The 17,308-nt window shown below is 43.3% G+C and overlaps 1 protein-coding gene across 1 annotated transcript; it reads left to right on the forward strand.

The window, feature by feature from the left end:
* Window positions 1-10,189: 10,189 nt before the first annotated feature.
* LOC116371869 (NLR family CARD domain-containing protein 3-like) lies at window positions 10,190-16,050 on the forward strand (the record flags this gene model as incomplete). The annotated part of the gene is made up of 4 exons (XM_031820961.1): window positions 10,190-10,409; window positions 10,792-12,556; window positions 12,841-13,000; window positions 15,538-16,050. Coding segments are annotated over 4 exons (2,658 nt in total), but the record flags the coding sequence as incomplete, so codon positions are not given.
* Between the last annotated feature and the right edge of the window lie 1,258 nt (window positions 16,051-17,308).

Here is a 17,308-nt window from a genome sequence, read left to right on the forward strand (position 1 = left end):
TCTTTTTCAAGACGTGGCCGATTTAAACAGCCAGAAGACATGTTTTAATTAAGAAATAACACTTGTTTTGACTACTTGTTGTTTCTAAATTGCTGCTGGGTAATTTGATATTCATCGAAATGTTAGTTCGTAGACATCGGATTGAGTGAATGCTGCGCAGTTTCACTGAGTTAGAAAACAAATGGACAGGTATAGCTCATTGATTGGTAGATCTGACGCAGTTGCTACTTCAGATTAAGAGCCTAGCAGGTGTCGTGAATGAGTTATGTAGTACACACAGAAGGCCACAGGGAGGAGCAAGAGAGCTATAAACCCATACTGTTTTTTACCTTAAAATCCCTAAACCTCACAATCAATCAAATGTATTTATAAAGCCCTTTTTACATCAGCATCTAACCCTACGTATTACCTATTTTAGCCTAAACCCTAATTATTTTAGAAACTGTTATAGTAATAATATTATGTTAGTAAATACCATTATAGTACTAAATAGCACTGATTATTTTGTTAATCTAAACCTGTCTCAGCATTTTGCTGTTTTTGTTTTGTTATTTTATTATATTTATTATTTCAAGGCAGAACACTTGATCAACAAGACTCCTGTTTTATTTTTCATATGTGGTTTGAACTGGGTGACCTAGTAACCTCTATGTGAATGTCCAGTAATTGGCGTGGGAAAGGTAGGGCATGTTTGAGACTGATCTAAGGAATTAATGAGAAAAATACACTTTATTTCTCAGCAGCCCCACCAATGTCTGTAGGTGAATTAATAACTTTTCATTGCAAAATGTCCAATAGATGGGAGCATATGATCACGAAGCATCAGTTATAGTCTACAAGCAGCAATATGATGGACCACGAAGCATCAGTTATAGGCTACAAGCAGCAATATGATGGACCATGAAGCATCAGTTATAGTCTACAAGCAGCAATATGATGGACCATGAAGCATCAGTTATAGTCTACAAGCAGCAATATGATGGACCATGAAGCATCAGTTATAGGCTACAAGCAGCAATATGATGGACCATGAAGCATCAGTTATAGTCTACAAGCAGCAATATGATGGACATAAAATAGCAGCAATCACCATATGTCCCATGCTTTTCTAAAATGGTCTCATTACTTTAGTTAGCTGTATATCTCCTATTAGGGCTGTGTTGCTTTTGGGAGAGAAAAACAAGTGACTATAGCAGGTATTGAATCCCAGGTAAATAATCACTAGTCAGAACCTCAACCTTAGTATACATGCATTATAAAAATCACCTTAATATCTGATATTGCGAGTAAACAACCTCAGAATAGAAAAGACAGAGTGCGTCTTCCAGCCCATCAATAAATTACATCTTGCAACTCTAACCTAGTGGTCAATGAATGACATCACACAACCCTAGCAGTTAGCAAATAGCACATTTTACACCGGGATTCAAACCAGCCACCTTTAGGCCACAGGTCCAACTCCTTAACCACTGGGTGAAAAACCTGAGTTAATCTTGGGGAATAAGCTATGAGTTAATCTGCCAAAATGAAGACAAAACGCTTTACATGGTGTCACTTGTTAAACATAAATATTATACATCATTATAATACATAAATCATTGCCAAAAGCACAAGACATACTGTTGCATGTCGGTCTACATTATTAACGGATTGATCATATCAAATATCAAAACATTATTTTAACCTACTGCAAAGCAATTACATGTGGCGCAGGAACCACTGACTCACTGCATTATTCTATAGTATTATCAAGACACCTGCTGTTAACTCTTAACTACTTAGGACACCTGCTGTTAACTCTTAACTACTTAGGACACCTGCTGTTAACTCTTAACTACTTAGGACACCTGCTGTTAACTCTTAACTACTTAGGACAGCTGCTGTTAACTCTTAACTACTTAGGACACCTGCTGTTAACTCCTAACTACTTAGGACACCTGCTGTTAACTCTTAACTACTTAGGACTCCTGCTGTTAACTCTTAACTACTTAGGACACCTGCTGTTAACTCTTAACTACTTAGGACACCTGCTGTTAACTCTTAACTACTTAGGACACCTGCTGTTAACTCCTAACTACTTAGGACACCTGCTGTTAACTCTTAACTACTTAGGACACCTGCTGTTAACTCTTAACTACTTAGGACAGCTGCTGTTAACTCTTAACTACTTAGGACACCTGCTGTTAACTCTTAACTACTTAGGACACCTGCTGTTAACTCCTAACTACTTAGGACACCTGCTGTTAACTCTTAACTACTTAGGACACCTGCTGTTAACTCCTAACTACTTAGGACACCTGCTGTTAACTCTTAACTACTTAGGACAGCTGCTGTTAACTCTTAACTACTTAGGACACCTGCTGTTAACTCCTAACTACTTAGGACAGCTGCTGTTAACTCTTAACTACTTAGGACAGCTGCTGTTAACTCCTAACTACTTAGGACAGCTGCTGTTAACTCTTAACTACTTAGGACAGCTGCTGTTAACTCCTAACTACTTAGGACAGCTGCTGTTAACTCTTAACTACTTAGGACACCTGCTGTTAACTCCTAACTACTTAGGACACCTGCTGTTAACTCTTAACTACTTAGGACACCTGCTGTTAACTCCTAACTACTTAGGACACCTGCTGTTAACTCTTAACTACTTAGGACAGCTGCTGTTAACTCTTAACTACTTAGGACAGCTGCTGTTAACTCTTAACTACTTAGGACAGCTGCTGTTAACTCTTAACTACTTAGGACACCTGCTGTTAACTCTTAACTACTTAGGACACCTGCTGTTAACTCTTAACTACTTAGGACACCTGCTGTTAACTCTTAACTACTTAGGACAGCTGCTGTTAACTCTTAACTACTTAGGACAGCTGCTGTTAACTACTTAGGACACCTGCTGTTAACTCTTAACTACTTAGGACACCTGCTGTTAACTCTTAACTACTTAGGACACCTGCTGTTAACTCTTAACTACTTAGGACACCTGCTGTTAACTCTTAACTACTTAGGACAGCTGCTGTTAACTCTTAACTACTTAGGACAGCTGCTGTTAACTACTTAGGACAGCTCACGAGGTGTCCTAAATATCTGCTGACTAGGTGGGACTAGAGACTTCATGCATAGTTACCCACCCACTTATACCCATAAGTGTAAACTGTCTTTATTCTCAGCACTTATACGACCAATGTTCTACTCTGAGACACTTTGTGGGTATGGACCCAGATCTCAACATATTGTTATAAAAAGACATAGAATGTTTGTTTTACATAATAATAAAAAATTAATATTACCAATGTAACCCACTGGAACTTTCCGCGTCCCCGTACAGAACTGTCCGCGTCCACGTTCGGTGTGGATATTGTCCGGTTACGCGTAGAGTGGACTGAGGTGATCTTGGGGAATTTATTTATTTTTATTTATTTTACCTTTATTTAACCAGGTAGGCAAGTTGAGAACAAGTTCTCATTTACAATTGCGACCTGGCCAAGATAAAGCAAAGCAGTTCGACAGATAAAACGACACAGAGTTACACATGGAGTAAAAACAAACATACAGTCAATAATGCAGTATAAACAAGTCTATATACAATGTGAGCAAATGAGGTGAGAAGGGAGGTAAAGGCAAAAAAGGCCAAGATGGCAAAGTAAATACAATATAGCAAGTAAAATACTGGAATGGTAGTTTTGCAATGGAAGAATGTGCAAAGTAGAAATAAAAAAATAATGGGGTGCAAAGGAGCAAAATAAATAAATAAATTAAAATTAAATACAGTTGGGAAAGAGGTAGTTGTTTGGGCTAAATTATAGGTGGGCTATGTACAGGTGCAGTAATCTGTGAGCTGCTCTGACAGTTGGTGCTTAAAGCTAGTGAGGGAGATAAGTGTTTCCAGTTTCAGAGATTTTTGTAGTTCGTTCCAGTCATTGGCAGCAGAGAACTGGAAGGAGAGGCGGCCAAAGAAAGAATTGGTTTTGGGGGTGACTAGAGAGATATACCTGCTGGAGCGTGTGCTACAGGTGGGAGATGCTATGGTGACCAGCGAGCTGAGATAAGGGGGGACTTTACCTAGCAGTGTCTTGTAGATGACATGGAGCCAGTGGGTTTGGCGACGAGTATGAAGCGAGGGCCAGCCAACGAGAGCGTACAGGTCGCAATGGTGGGTAGTATATGGGGCTTTGGTGATAAAACGGATTGCACTGTGATAGACTGCATCCAATTTGTTGAGTAGGGTATTGGAGGCTATTTTGTAAATGACATCGCCAAAGTCGAGGATTGGTAGGATGGTCAGTTTTACAAGGGTATGTTTGGCAGCATGAGTGAAGGATGCTTTGTTGCGAAATAGGAAGCCAATTCTAGATTTAACTTTGGATTGGAGATGTTTGATATGGGTCTGGAAGGAGAGTTTACAATCTAACCAGACACCTAAGTATTTGTAGTTGTCCACGTATTCTAAGTCAGAGCCGTCCAGAGTAGTGATGTTGGACAGGCGGGTAGGTGCAGGCAGCGATCGGTTGAAGAGCATGCATTTAGTTTTACTTGCATTCAAGAGCAATTGGAGGCCACGGAAGGAGAGTTGTATGGCATTGAAGCTTGCCTGGAGGGTTGTTAACACAGTGTCCAGAGAAGGGCCGGAAGTATACAGAATGGTGTCGTCTGCGTAGAGGTGGATCAGGGACTCACCAGCAGCAAGAGCGACCTCATTGATGTATACAGAGAAGAGAGTCGGTCCAAGAATTGAACCCTGTGGCACCCCCATAGAGACTGCCAGAGGTCCGGACAGCAGACCCTCCGATTTGACACACTGAACTCTATCAGAGAAGTAGTTGGTGAACCAGGCGAGGCAATCATTTGAGAAACCAAGGCTGTCGAGTCTGCCGATGAGGATATGGTGATTGACAGAGTCGAAAGCCTTGGCCAGATCAATGAATACGGCTGCACAGTAATGTTTCTTATCGATGGCGGTTAAGATATCGTTTAGGACCTTGAGCGTGGCTGAGGTGCACCCATGACCAGCTCTGAAACCAGATTGCATAGCAGAGAAGGTATGGTGAGATTCGAAATGGTCGGTAATCTGTTTGTTGACTTGGCTTTCGAAGACCTTAGAAAGGCACGGTAGGATAGATATAGGTCTGTAGCAGTTTGGGTCAAGAGTGTCCCCCCCTTTGAAGAGGGGGATGACCGCAGCTGCTTTCCAATCTTTGGGAATCTCAGACGACACGAAAGAGAGGTTGACAGGCTAGTAATAGGGGTGGCAACAATTTCGGCAGATAATTTTAGAAAGAAAGGGTCCAGATTGTCTAGCCCGGCTGATTTGTAGGGGTCCAGATTTTGCAGCTCTTTCAGAACATCAGCTGAATGGATTTGGGAGAAGGAGAAATGGGGAAGGCTTGGGCGAGTTGCTGTTGGGGGTGCAGTGCTGTTGTCCGGGGTAGGAGTAGCCAGGTGGAAAGCATGGCCAGCCGTAGAAAAATGCTTATTGAAATTCTCAATTATGGTGGATTTATCAGTGGTGACAGTGTTTCCTATCTTCAGTGCAGTGGGCAGCTGGGAGGAGGTGTTCTTATTCTCCATGGACTTTACAGTGTCCCAGAACTTTTTTGAGTTAGTGTTGCAGGAAGCAAATTTCTGCTTGAAAAAGCTAGCCTTGGCTTTTCTAACTGCCTGTGTATAATGATTTCTAGCTTCCCTGAACAGCTGCATATCACGGGGGCTGTTCGATGCTAATGCAGAACGCCATAGGATGTTTTTGTGTTGGTTAAGGGCAGTCAGGTCTGGGGAGAACCAAGGGCTATATCTGTTCCTGGTTCTAAATTTCTTGAATGGGGCATGTTTATTTAGGATGGTTAGGAAGGCATTTTTAAAAAATATCCAGGCATCCTCTACTGACGGGATGAGATCAATATCCTTCCAGGATACCCCGGCCAGGTCGATTAGAAAGGCCTGCTCGCAGAAGTGTTTCAGGGAGCGTTTTACAGTGATGAGTGGCGGTCGTTTGACCGCTGACCCATTACGGATGCAGGCAATGAGGCAGTGATCGCTGAGATCTTGGTTGAAGACAGCAGAGGTGTATTTAGAGGGGAAGTTGGTTAGGATGATATCTATGAGGGTGCCCGTGTTTAAGGTTTTGGGGAGGTACCTGGTAGGTTCATTGATAATTTGTGTGAGATTGAGGGCATCAAGTTTAGATTGTAGGATGGCTGGGGTGTTAAGCATGTTCCAGTTTAGGTCGCCTAGCAGCACGAACTCTGAAGATAGATGGGGGGCAATCAGTTCACATATGGTGTCCAGAGCACAGCTGGGGGCAGAGGGTGGTCTATAGCAGGCGGCAACAGTGAGAGACTTGTTTTTAGAGAGGTGGATTTTTAAAAGTAGAAGTTCAAATTGTTTGGGTACAGACCTGGATAGTAGGACAGAACTCTGCAGGCTATCTTTGCAGTAGATTGCAACACCGCCCCCTTTGGCAGTTCTATCTTGTCTGAAAATGTTGTAGTTTGGAATTAAAATGTCTGAGTTTTTGGTGGTCTTCCTAAGCCAGGATTCAGACACAGCTAGAACATCCGGGATGGCAGAGTGTGCTAAAGCAGTGAATAGAACAAACTTAGGGAGGAGGCTTCTAATGTTAACATGCATGAAACCAAGGCTATTACGGTTACAGAAGTCGTCAAAAGAGAGCGCCTGGGGAATAGGAGTGGAGCTAGGCACTGCAGGGCCTGGATTCACCTCTACATCGCCAGAGGAACATAGGAGGAGTAGAATAAGGGTACGGCTAAAAGCTATGAGAATTGGTCGTCTAGAACGTCTGGAACATAGAGTAAAAGGAGGTTTCTGGGGGCGATAAAATAGCATCAAGGTATAATGTACAGACAAATGTATGGTAGGATGTGAATATAGTGGAGGTAAACCTAGGTATTGAGTGATGAAGAGAGAGATATTGTCTCTAGAAACATCGTTGAAACCAGGAGATGTCATTGCATGTGTGGGTGGTGGAACTAATAGGTTGGATAAGGTATAGTGAGCAGGACTAGAGGCTCTACAGTGAAATAAGCCAATAAACACTAACCAGAACAGAAATGGACAAGACATATTGACATTAAGGAGAGGCATGCTTAGTCGAGTGATCAAAAGGGTCCGGTGAGTGGAGAGGTTGGTTGGTGATTTAGACAGCTAGCCAGGGCATCGGTAGCAAGCTAGCATAGGATGGAGGTCTGTTGTTAGCTACCTCTTGCGTTCCGTCAGTAGATTAGTGGGGTTCCGTGTGGTAGAGGGGATTAATCCAAATCACACAACAACAACAAAAATAAAAACAATAGATATAGTTATAGAGGCCCAAGAAGAAAATATAATAATAATAATAAAAAATAAAAAAATATATATATAAAAAAAATTGTCCGATTGTCTATTCAGATAGCAGCCGGTAAGACAGCTAACGGTTAGCAGGCCGCAGATGGGCGTTCAGGAGCCAGCCGAATAACTCCTTCGGGTAGATAACGTCGGCAGTCCAGTTGTGAAGGCCCGGTGGGGCTCCGCGAAAGCAGTAAAACGGGTCCGGATAGGTGACTGCAGCCCAGGTGTGATTGATGGAACTCAGGAGTGATTGACGGAGCTTGCTAGCTCCGGAATAATTGATGTTTGCTCCGGAATCGACGAAGGCCGATAGTCACACGGATAGCAGCTAGCTAGCTGTGAGATCCGGGTATGAATGTCCAGAGAGCAGTCGAAATCCAGGGACATGGAGAGAAAAATTGGTCCGGTATGTTCCGTTCCGAGCCGCGCTGCGCCGTACAGAACTGGCGATAGATTTTCGAGCTAAAGGATAGCTGATGACCACAAACCGTGGTTAGCTGAATACTAACGATTTGCCAGTAAAGGAGCTAACTAGCTTCTGAACTAGCTTCTGGATTAGCTTCTGGCTAGTTTCAGGCTAGCTTCTTGGAGTTTCTGGCTAGCTTCTTGGAGGATTACAGATCTGAGGTAAATAATACTTTTTTATAAATATACATTGGTGAGGCGGGTTGCAGGAGAGTGTTTTGAAGATGAGTTGATGGAAAATAAAAATAAAATGTATGTGAAAAAGTTGTAAATATATATATATACAGGACACGACAAGACGAGGACAAAAGACGTCTGAACTGCTATGTCACCTTGGTTTTTATATATATATATTCAATAACGACGGAGTTTGTTACACTGTTGAGACACCGAAGTTTATTGTTCAATTTGCTTTTTGCTTTACGGTCAGGGACAGTATGAGTGTAGTCAGATCCTTTTCACTCTCTATCCTTGTTTCATTTTGTGTTTCACCGGATTCATCATCATCGAGACGAGGGACAGAAACGACCTGCTAGCTAGTCGGTACAGCTCGGTAAGCTAGCTAGCTACTCTACCGGCAGCATCCTAGTTATCCTAGCTAGCCGGTACAGCTCGGTAAGCTAGCTAGCTACTCTACCAGCAGCATCCTAGTTATCCTAGCTAGTCGGTACAGCTCGGTAAGCTAGCTAGCTACTCTACCAGCAGCATCCTAGTTACCATAGCTACTCTACCAGCAGCATCCTAGTTACCATAGCTACTCTACCAGCAGCATCCTAGTTACCATAGCTACCACTACATCATCACCGGCTGTCTGCATTTCTTGTGGACCGATGGAGCTCCCCGGTTGTTTCTTCCACCTGTTAAATCCCGGTGAGGCTTCTCCCTCTCTCGTTGACGGATGCTGGCTACCTCTGTTCGGTTCTCCTCTCTTCACTAGATGGACGGTAACTTTAGTGTTTAAACCTAAATAAATAGTAACAATAGCAGGTATTGAACCCCGGGTAAATAATCACTAGTCAGAACCTCATCCTCAGTAGACATTCATTATAAAAATCATGTTAATATCTGATATTGTGAGTAAACAACCTCGAGAGTGCGTCTACCAGCCCTCCAATAAATTACATAATTCAACCCTCCCGGTTAGTAAATTTACCTCAACATGACCCCGGAGAAGGCAGAGTAACGACACCAGCCTTTTAGCGGGGCTGACAGACTGACTACAACGCTCGCGACGCTGAATGAATTTCGTCATTAAAAATGACACACTGCTCGCGCCATTAACTAACGTCTGGAAGTCAGTTCTATTTGTGAAACTCTTCTTATGTTTCCCCATCTGAGCTCAGAGTAGATGAGAGATGTAATGTTTGTCTCTGTTGTGTTGAAGTCCAATCAAGCAGGAGAGACCAGCCTCCCCTGTTCCCAGCTGTGTGTCCATGAAGAGTGATAAGTCTATGGGTCGTCCTATAGAGTTTAGAGAGGGAGACTTTTTTTTCATATTCCTAAACAATATTAAACAAACACAACATTCCCTGTGTGTGTGTGTGTGTGTGTGTGCATGCTGTGTGTGTGTGTGTGTGTGTGTGTGTGTGTGTGTGTGTGTGTGTGTGTGTGTGTGTGTGTGTGTGTGTGTGTGTGTGTGTGTGTGTGTGTGTGTGTGTGTGTGTGTGTGTGTGTACTCCCTGGATGAGGAGATGTAATCTCATGTTTTGTCCACAGAAACCAACAGGAGAGATCAGCCTCCCCTGTTCCCAGCTGTGTGTCCATGAAGAGTGACCGGTCTATGGGTCATCCTATAGTGTTTAGAGAGGGAGACTTTTCTACTGAACAAAGGTAAGAAGAACTCATGGGTCCTGGTCAGTGAGTTAAACAACACTGTCTCTAGTCATTTCTCCTCTCCCATTTTCCCATTTATTGTTGTTGTTTTCATAATCCATAGGCTCATCCTTTTATCCATTTCCATATTCCTAAAACAATATTAAACAAACACAACATTCCCTCCCTGTGTGTGTGTGTGTGTGTGTGTGTGTGTGTGTGTGTGTGTGTGTGTGTGTGTGTGTGTGTGTGTGTGTGTGTGTGTGTGTGTGTGTGTGTGTGTGTGTGTGTGTGTGTGTGTGTGTGTGTACTCCCTGGATGAGGATATGTAATCTCATGTTTTGTCCACAGAAACCATCAGGAGAGATCAGAGTCAGAGATTCTCAGTGGTCAGTCTTCCCAGAGTCATCAAACAGACCTGGCCTCCATATTCAGTGTATGTGGTCCTGTTATGTACATTTGTTTTTGTTTACCTCAAGTAAAGTTGATCTGTCAATCATTCATTAATGTGTTAATGAGAAAACATTTATTCTCTTGCTTAACTTATTTACTTTATTTATTTCAGTTGCTTGAAGAGAAAATTATGACATTTGTGAAGAACGAGCTGAAGATGTTCAAGAGGATTCTTAGTCCAGAACTCCCAGGAGGCTTTGAGAGTCAGAAGCAGGATAAGGAAGTGGTGGATGCTGAAGATGAGAAGCAGGAGAGCAGTGCCAGAGAGGGGGCTCTGAAGATCACACTGCACATCCTGAGGAAAATGAACCAGAAGGAGCTTGCTGACACACTGGAGAAATGTAAGATCTGTCTGCCTCATGTTGAATGGTGTTTTATAACATGTAAAAGCTGTAGCTAAAGTACAGCTAAAGTAGCTGTGTAACTCAATGATATTGTAGCAGCCTTAACACAACACCTAGTGACCTCATCAAGTAGCAGCAGGGATGTGTTGTGGTGATTAATTTAGAGAGAGAGAGAGAACATTAATAATACCATCAATAATACCAATAATAATATAATCAGTCACACCAGTCTGTAATGCATTATGAAAACATTTACACATTTAGACAGTCAGTTAAGAGAATAAATTATTATAATGTACAACTTTATAACAGTCCTACAATACTGTAGACATTAAAACAGACGTAATATTAATATCCTCTGTGTTATTTCTAGATTCAGATGAGCTCGCTGTGATTTGCCAACGTGAACTCAAATCTAATCTAAAGAAGAAGTTTCAATGTGTATTTGAGGGGATCGCTAAACAAGGAAACCCAACACTTCTCAATAAGATCTACACAGAGCTCTACATCACAGAGGGTGGAACAGGAGAGGTCAATAATGAACATGAGCTGAGACAGATTGAGACAACAACCAGGAAACAAGCAAGACCAGAGACTGCAATCAAATGTAACGACATCTTCAAACCCTTAACTGGACAAGACAAACTTATCAGAACTGTGCTGACAAAGGGAGTCGCTGGCATTGGAAAAACAGTCTCTGTGCAGAAGTTCATTCTGGACTGGGCTGAAGGAAAAGCAAATCAGGATGTCCAATTTGTATTTTCATTCCCTTTTCGGGAGCTGAATTTGATGAAAGAGGACAAACACACTTTCATTGAACTTCTCAATCACTTCTCAATGGAAACCAAACAATCAGGAATCTCCATCTACAACAAGTACAAAGTTCTGTTCATCTTTGATGGTCTTGATGAGTGCCGACTGCCCCTAGACTTCCAGAAGAACAAGATCTGTTGGGACGTCACAGAGTCAACCTCAGTGGATGTTCTGCTGACAAATCTCATCAAGGGAAATCTGCTTCCCTCTGCTCTCCTCTGGATAACTACCCGACCTGCAGCAGCCAATAAGATCCCTTCTGGGTGTGTTGACCAGGTAACAGAGGTACGAGGGTTCAATGACCCACAGAAGGAAGAGTACTTCAGGAAGAGATTCAGTGATGAGGACCTGGCCAGCAGAATCATCTCACACATAAAGACATCAAGGAGCCTCCACATCATGTGCCACATTCCAGTCTTCTGTTGGATTTCTGCAACAGTCCTTGAACACATGTTGAAACATAAGAGAGAAGAGATGCCCAAGACTCTGACTGAGATGTACACACACCTTGTGGTGTTTCATACCAAACAGAAGAATGAAAAGTATCTTGGGAAAGAAGAGACAGGTCCACACTGGAATAAAGAGAGCATTCTGTCACTGGGAAAACTGGCTTTTCAACAGCTTGTGAAGGGCAATCTGATTTTCTATGAAGAAGACCTGAAAGAGGCTGGCATTGATGTCAATGAAGCCTCAGTGTACTCAGGATTGTGCACACAGCTCTTTAAAGAGGAATGTGGGCTGTACCAGGACACGATGTACTGCTTTGTTCATCTGAGCATTCAGGAGTTTCTGGCTGCTGTATATGTGTTCCTCTCATTCATCAACAACAATGAGAATCTAATGGACAAACTGCAAACAAAAGACGAGCCTGAAGTTACTTTCTACAAGAGTGCTGTGGATAAAGCCTTACAAAGTGAGACGGGAAACCTGGACCTTTTCCTCCGCTTCCTTCTGGGCCTCTCACTGGAGTCCAATCAGAAGCACTTACGAGGTCTACTGACAAAGACAAGAAGCAGCTCACAGAGCCATGAAGAAACAATCGAGTACATCAAGGAGAAGATCGGGGAGGATCTCTCTCCAGAGAGGAGCATCAATCTGTTCCACTGTCTGAATGAACTGAATGACCATTCTCTAGTGGAGGAGATCCAAAGCTACCTGAGATCAGGAAGTCTCTCAAAACCCAACCTGTCACCTGCACAGTGGTCAGCTCTGGTCTTTGTGTTGCTGACTTCAGAAAAGGAGCTGGATGTGTTTGACCTGAAGAAATACTCCAGATCAGAGGAAGGTCTTCTGAGGCTGCTGCCAGTGGTCAAAGCCTCCAGAGCTGCTCTGTGAGTAAATAAAATGACATATAAGAACTAATCATCAGGAAGAAATATTCAGTTTAGAGAAAAATATTAATTATAATATGTGTATAATATTATATTGAACAACATATTCAATAAATTCATTGATTTTCACATCAGTATAACAATATGACCATACAATTCTAGGAGACGGACGATGAATCTATATGTTGTTTGAGAGAATAATCCAAATGCATCTGCCATTGTCCTTCTACACTACTGGTGTTAATCAACAGTGTGTTTGGGAAGTCATAATGATCTCTTTGCAGGTTGTCAGGCTGTGGAGTCACAGAGGAAGGCTGTGCTTCTCTGGTCTCAGCTCTGGAGTCAAACCCCTCACACCTGAGAGAGCTGGATCTGAGTAACAATGACCTGAAGGATTCAGGAGTGAAGCTGCTCTCTGCTGGACTGGGGAATCCCCACTGTAAACTGGAGACTCTGAGGTCAGTATTCCTGTAGTTGGTCAACAAGTGATAACTGTTCACCAGATCCACATGTGTTTACCAGACACACATAGTCCACACCATATGTGTTTGGACAGTGAAGCTTACAGTTTTAAATTTGTAAACTGGAGACTCTGAGGTCAGTATAATATATATTGTGGACTGTATACTCAATACAATCTAAATCTGATACCTCACTGTCTAAATAGATATGGTGTGGACTGTATACTCAATACAATCTGATACCTCACTGTCTAAATAGATATGGTGTGGACTGTATACTCAATACAATCTGATACCTCACTGTCTAAATAGATATGGTGTGGACTGTATACTCAATACAATCTGATACCTCACTGTCTAAATAGATATGGTGTGGACTGTATACTCAATACAATCTGATACCTCACTGTCTAAATAGATATGGTGTGGACTGTATACTCAATACAATCTAAATCTGATACTTTGATAATTTATAATAATGATACACTATTTTATGAATAGATATGGCAGATTTCAGGATACTGATATATCTGAATATGTTGAAAAAATATACTGCCACTATTTTCACCACCAAAGAATATCAGTGTGATTTTAATATGATTTGACTCTTTGTAGGCTGTCAGGCTGTCTAGTCACAGAGGAAGGCTGTGCTTCTCTGGTCTCAGCTCTGAGGTCAAACCCCTCACACCTGAGAGAGCTGGACCTGAGCTACAATCACCCAGGAGACTCAGGAGTCAGACTGCTCTCTGCTGGACTGGAGGATCCACACTGCAGACTGGAGAAACTCAAGTATGATAAACATTCTTACCATTACTTACTTAGACAAAGTTATATGTCTCCAGTGTGTGTGTGTGTGTATGTCTCCAGTGTGTGTGTGTGTGTGTGTGTGTCTCCAGTGTGTGTGTGTGTGTGTTAGTGTCTCCAGTGTGTGTGTGTGTCACCAGTGTGTGTGTGTGTGTGTGTGTGTCTCCAGTGTGTGTGTGTGTGTGTGTCTCCAGTGTGTGTGTGTGTCTCCTGTGTGTGAGTGTGTCTCCTGTGTGTGTGTGTGTGTCTCCTGTGTGTGTGTGTGTGTGTCTCCTGTGTGTGTGTGTGTGTGTGTGTGTGTGTCTCCAGTGTGTGTGTGTGTGTCTCCAGTGTGTGTGTGTGTGTCTCCAGTGTGTGTGTGTGTGTCTCCAGTGTGTGTGTGTGTGTCTCCAGTGTGTGTGTGTGTGTCCAGTGTGTGTGTCCAGTGTGCTCAATGACACTGGACACACACTGGACACACACACACACACACACACACACTGGACAAACACACACTGGACACACACTGGAAACACACACACACAGGACTTACACACACGCTGGACTCGCACACACACACACTGGACACACACACACACACACACACACACACACACACACACACACACACACAGGAGACACACACACAGACACACACTGGACTCACACACTGGACACACACACACACACACACTGGACACACACTGGACACACACACTGAACACTGAACTCACACACACACACACACTGGACACACACAGGACACACACACACACACTGGACAAACACACACTGGATACACACACACAGGACACACACAAACGCTGGACTCACACACACACACTGGACACACACTGGACACACACACACACTGAACACTGAACTCACACACACTGGACAAACACACACTGGACACACACACACTGGATACACACACACACAGACACACACTGGACACACACACTGGATACACACACACACTGGACACACACACACTGGATACACACACACACACAGACACACACTGGACACACACTCACACACTGGACACACACTTACACACACGCTGGACTCACAAACATACACACACACACACACACAGACAAACATTCGCGTGTGTGTATGTGTGTGTGTGTGTGTGTGTGTGTGTGTGTGTGTGTGTGTGTGTGTGTGTGTGTGTGTGAGTTCAGGTGTATCCCTCAATGACTGTCTGTTCTTCTGCTTACCGCTACAGTGTGGAACATGGTGGAGAGAACAGAATGAAACCTGGACTTAGAAAATGTGAGTGTTGACTGCTGTGAAGAATATGACTAAGAATAAGTCTTAATTCAAGTTAAGTCAAAGACCAACATCATTACTGACTTGGTCATATTAAATATCAGCTGTAGTTCTACAGAAGCAGAAATCAGGGACACCAACGTTTACAAAGAGTTGATTTGACAATGTGTGTGTGTGTGTGTGTGTGTGTGTGTGTGTGTGTGTGTGTGTGTGTGTGTGTGTGTGTGTGTGTGTGTGTGTGTGTGTGTGTGTGTGTAATTAATGGGAATAAGTGTGTTTTATATTACCATACAGTATAACATATGATCATTCAACAAGTCTCAAGTTACCTTCACTTCTCCTTTTGATACCTAGAAACATCTACATTAAATGAATTAGTGAAAAGTGAGTTAACATTCTAATGTGAATGATGATGATTTCTAATATTGTGTCTGGTTTCATCCATCAGATGTCTGTGATCTCACACTGGACCCAAACACAGTAGACAGACGCCTCTCTCTGTCTGAGGAGAACAGAAAGGTGACATGGAGGACAGAGGAGCAGCCGTATCCTGATCACCCAGAGAGATTTGAGTACTGGAAACAGGTGCTGTGTAGAGAGGGTCTGACTGGGTGCTGTTACTGGGAGGTAGAGTGGAGTGGGAGAAGGGCTGATATAGGAGTGACATATAAAGGAATCAGCAGGAGAGGAGGAGGTGCTGACTGTTGTCTTGGATACAATGACAAGTCCTGGAGTCTGTTCTGCTCTGACAACAGTTACAGAGCCTGTCACAATAATAATCCCACTACCATAGACGTCCCCTCCTCCAGCTCCCACAGAGTAGGAGTGTATCTGGACTGGCCAGCCGGCACTCTGTCCTTCTATAGAGCCTCCTCTGACACACTGACCCACCTGATCACATTCACCTCCACATTCACTGAGCCCCTCTATCCAGGGTTTTGGGTTGATTACAACTCCTCAGTGTCCCTGTAAATAATAACCTGACACACACACAATAGACTTACACACACACACGGACACACACACTGGATACACACACACACACACTCACACTGGACGGACACACACTCACACTGGACACACACTGGACACACACACAATAGACTTACAAACACACACGGACACACACACTGGATACACACACACACACTGGATACACACACACTCACACTGGACACACACACACTCACACTGGACACACACTGGACACACACACACACTGGACACACACACACTGGACACACACACACACTGGACACACACACACACACACTGGACACACACACACTGGACACAGACACACACACACTGGACACAGACACACACACACTGGACAGACACACACACACACTGGACACACACACACACACATTGGACAAACAAACACACACACACATACACTGGACACACATACACACACTGGACACACACACACACACACACACAATTGGATACACACACACACACACAATTGGATACACACACACACACACTGGACAAACACACACACACTGGACTCACAAACACACACACACACTGGACAAACACACACACACTGGACTCACAAACACACACACACACTGAACACACACACACACTGGACAAACACACACACTGGACAAACATACAAACACACACACACTGGACAAACACACAAACACACACGCTGGACACAGACACTGGACACACACACACACTGAACACACACACTGGACACACACACACACTGAACACACACACTGGACACACACACACACTGAACACACACTGGACAAACACACACACACACACACAACTGGACAAACAAAAACACACACACACACACAAGCTGGACACAAACACACACACACTGAACACACACACACACACACACGCTAGACACACACACACACACTGGACACTGACACACACACACACACACACACACACTGGACACACACACACTGAACACACAGACACACTGGACAAACACACACACAATTGGACACAAACACACACTGGACTCACAAACACACACACACACACTGGACAAACACACACACACACACTGGACACACACACACACACTGGACAAACACACACACACACACTGGACACACACACACACACACACACACTGGACAAACACACACACACACACACACTGGACACACACACAAACACACACACACTGGACAAACAAAAACACACACTGGACACACACACACATGTGCGTCTTCCTATAATTGTG

Source organism: Oncorhynchus kisutch, unplaced genomic scaffold (assembly GCF_002021735.2).
Source record: "Oncorhynchus kisutch isolate 150728-3 unplaced genomic scaffold, Okis_V2 scaffold3798, whole genome shotgun sequence".
In the NCBI taxonomy this organism is placed as follows: domain Eukaryota; kingdom Metazoa; phylum Chordata; class Actinopteri; order Salmoniformes; family Salmonidae; genus Oncorhynchus; species Oncorhynchus kisutch.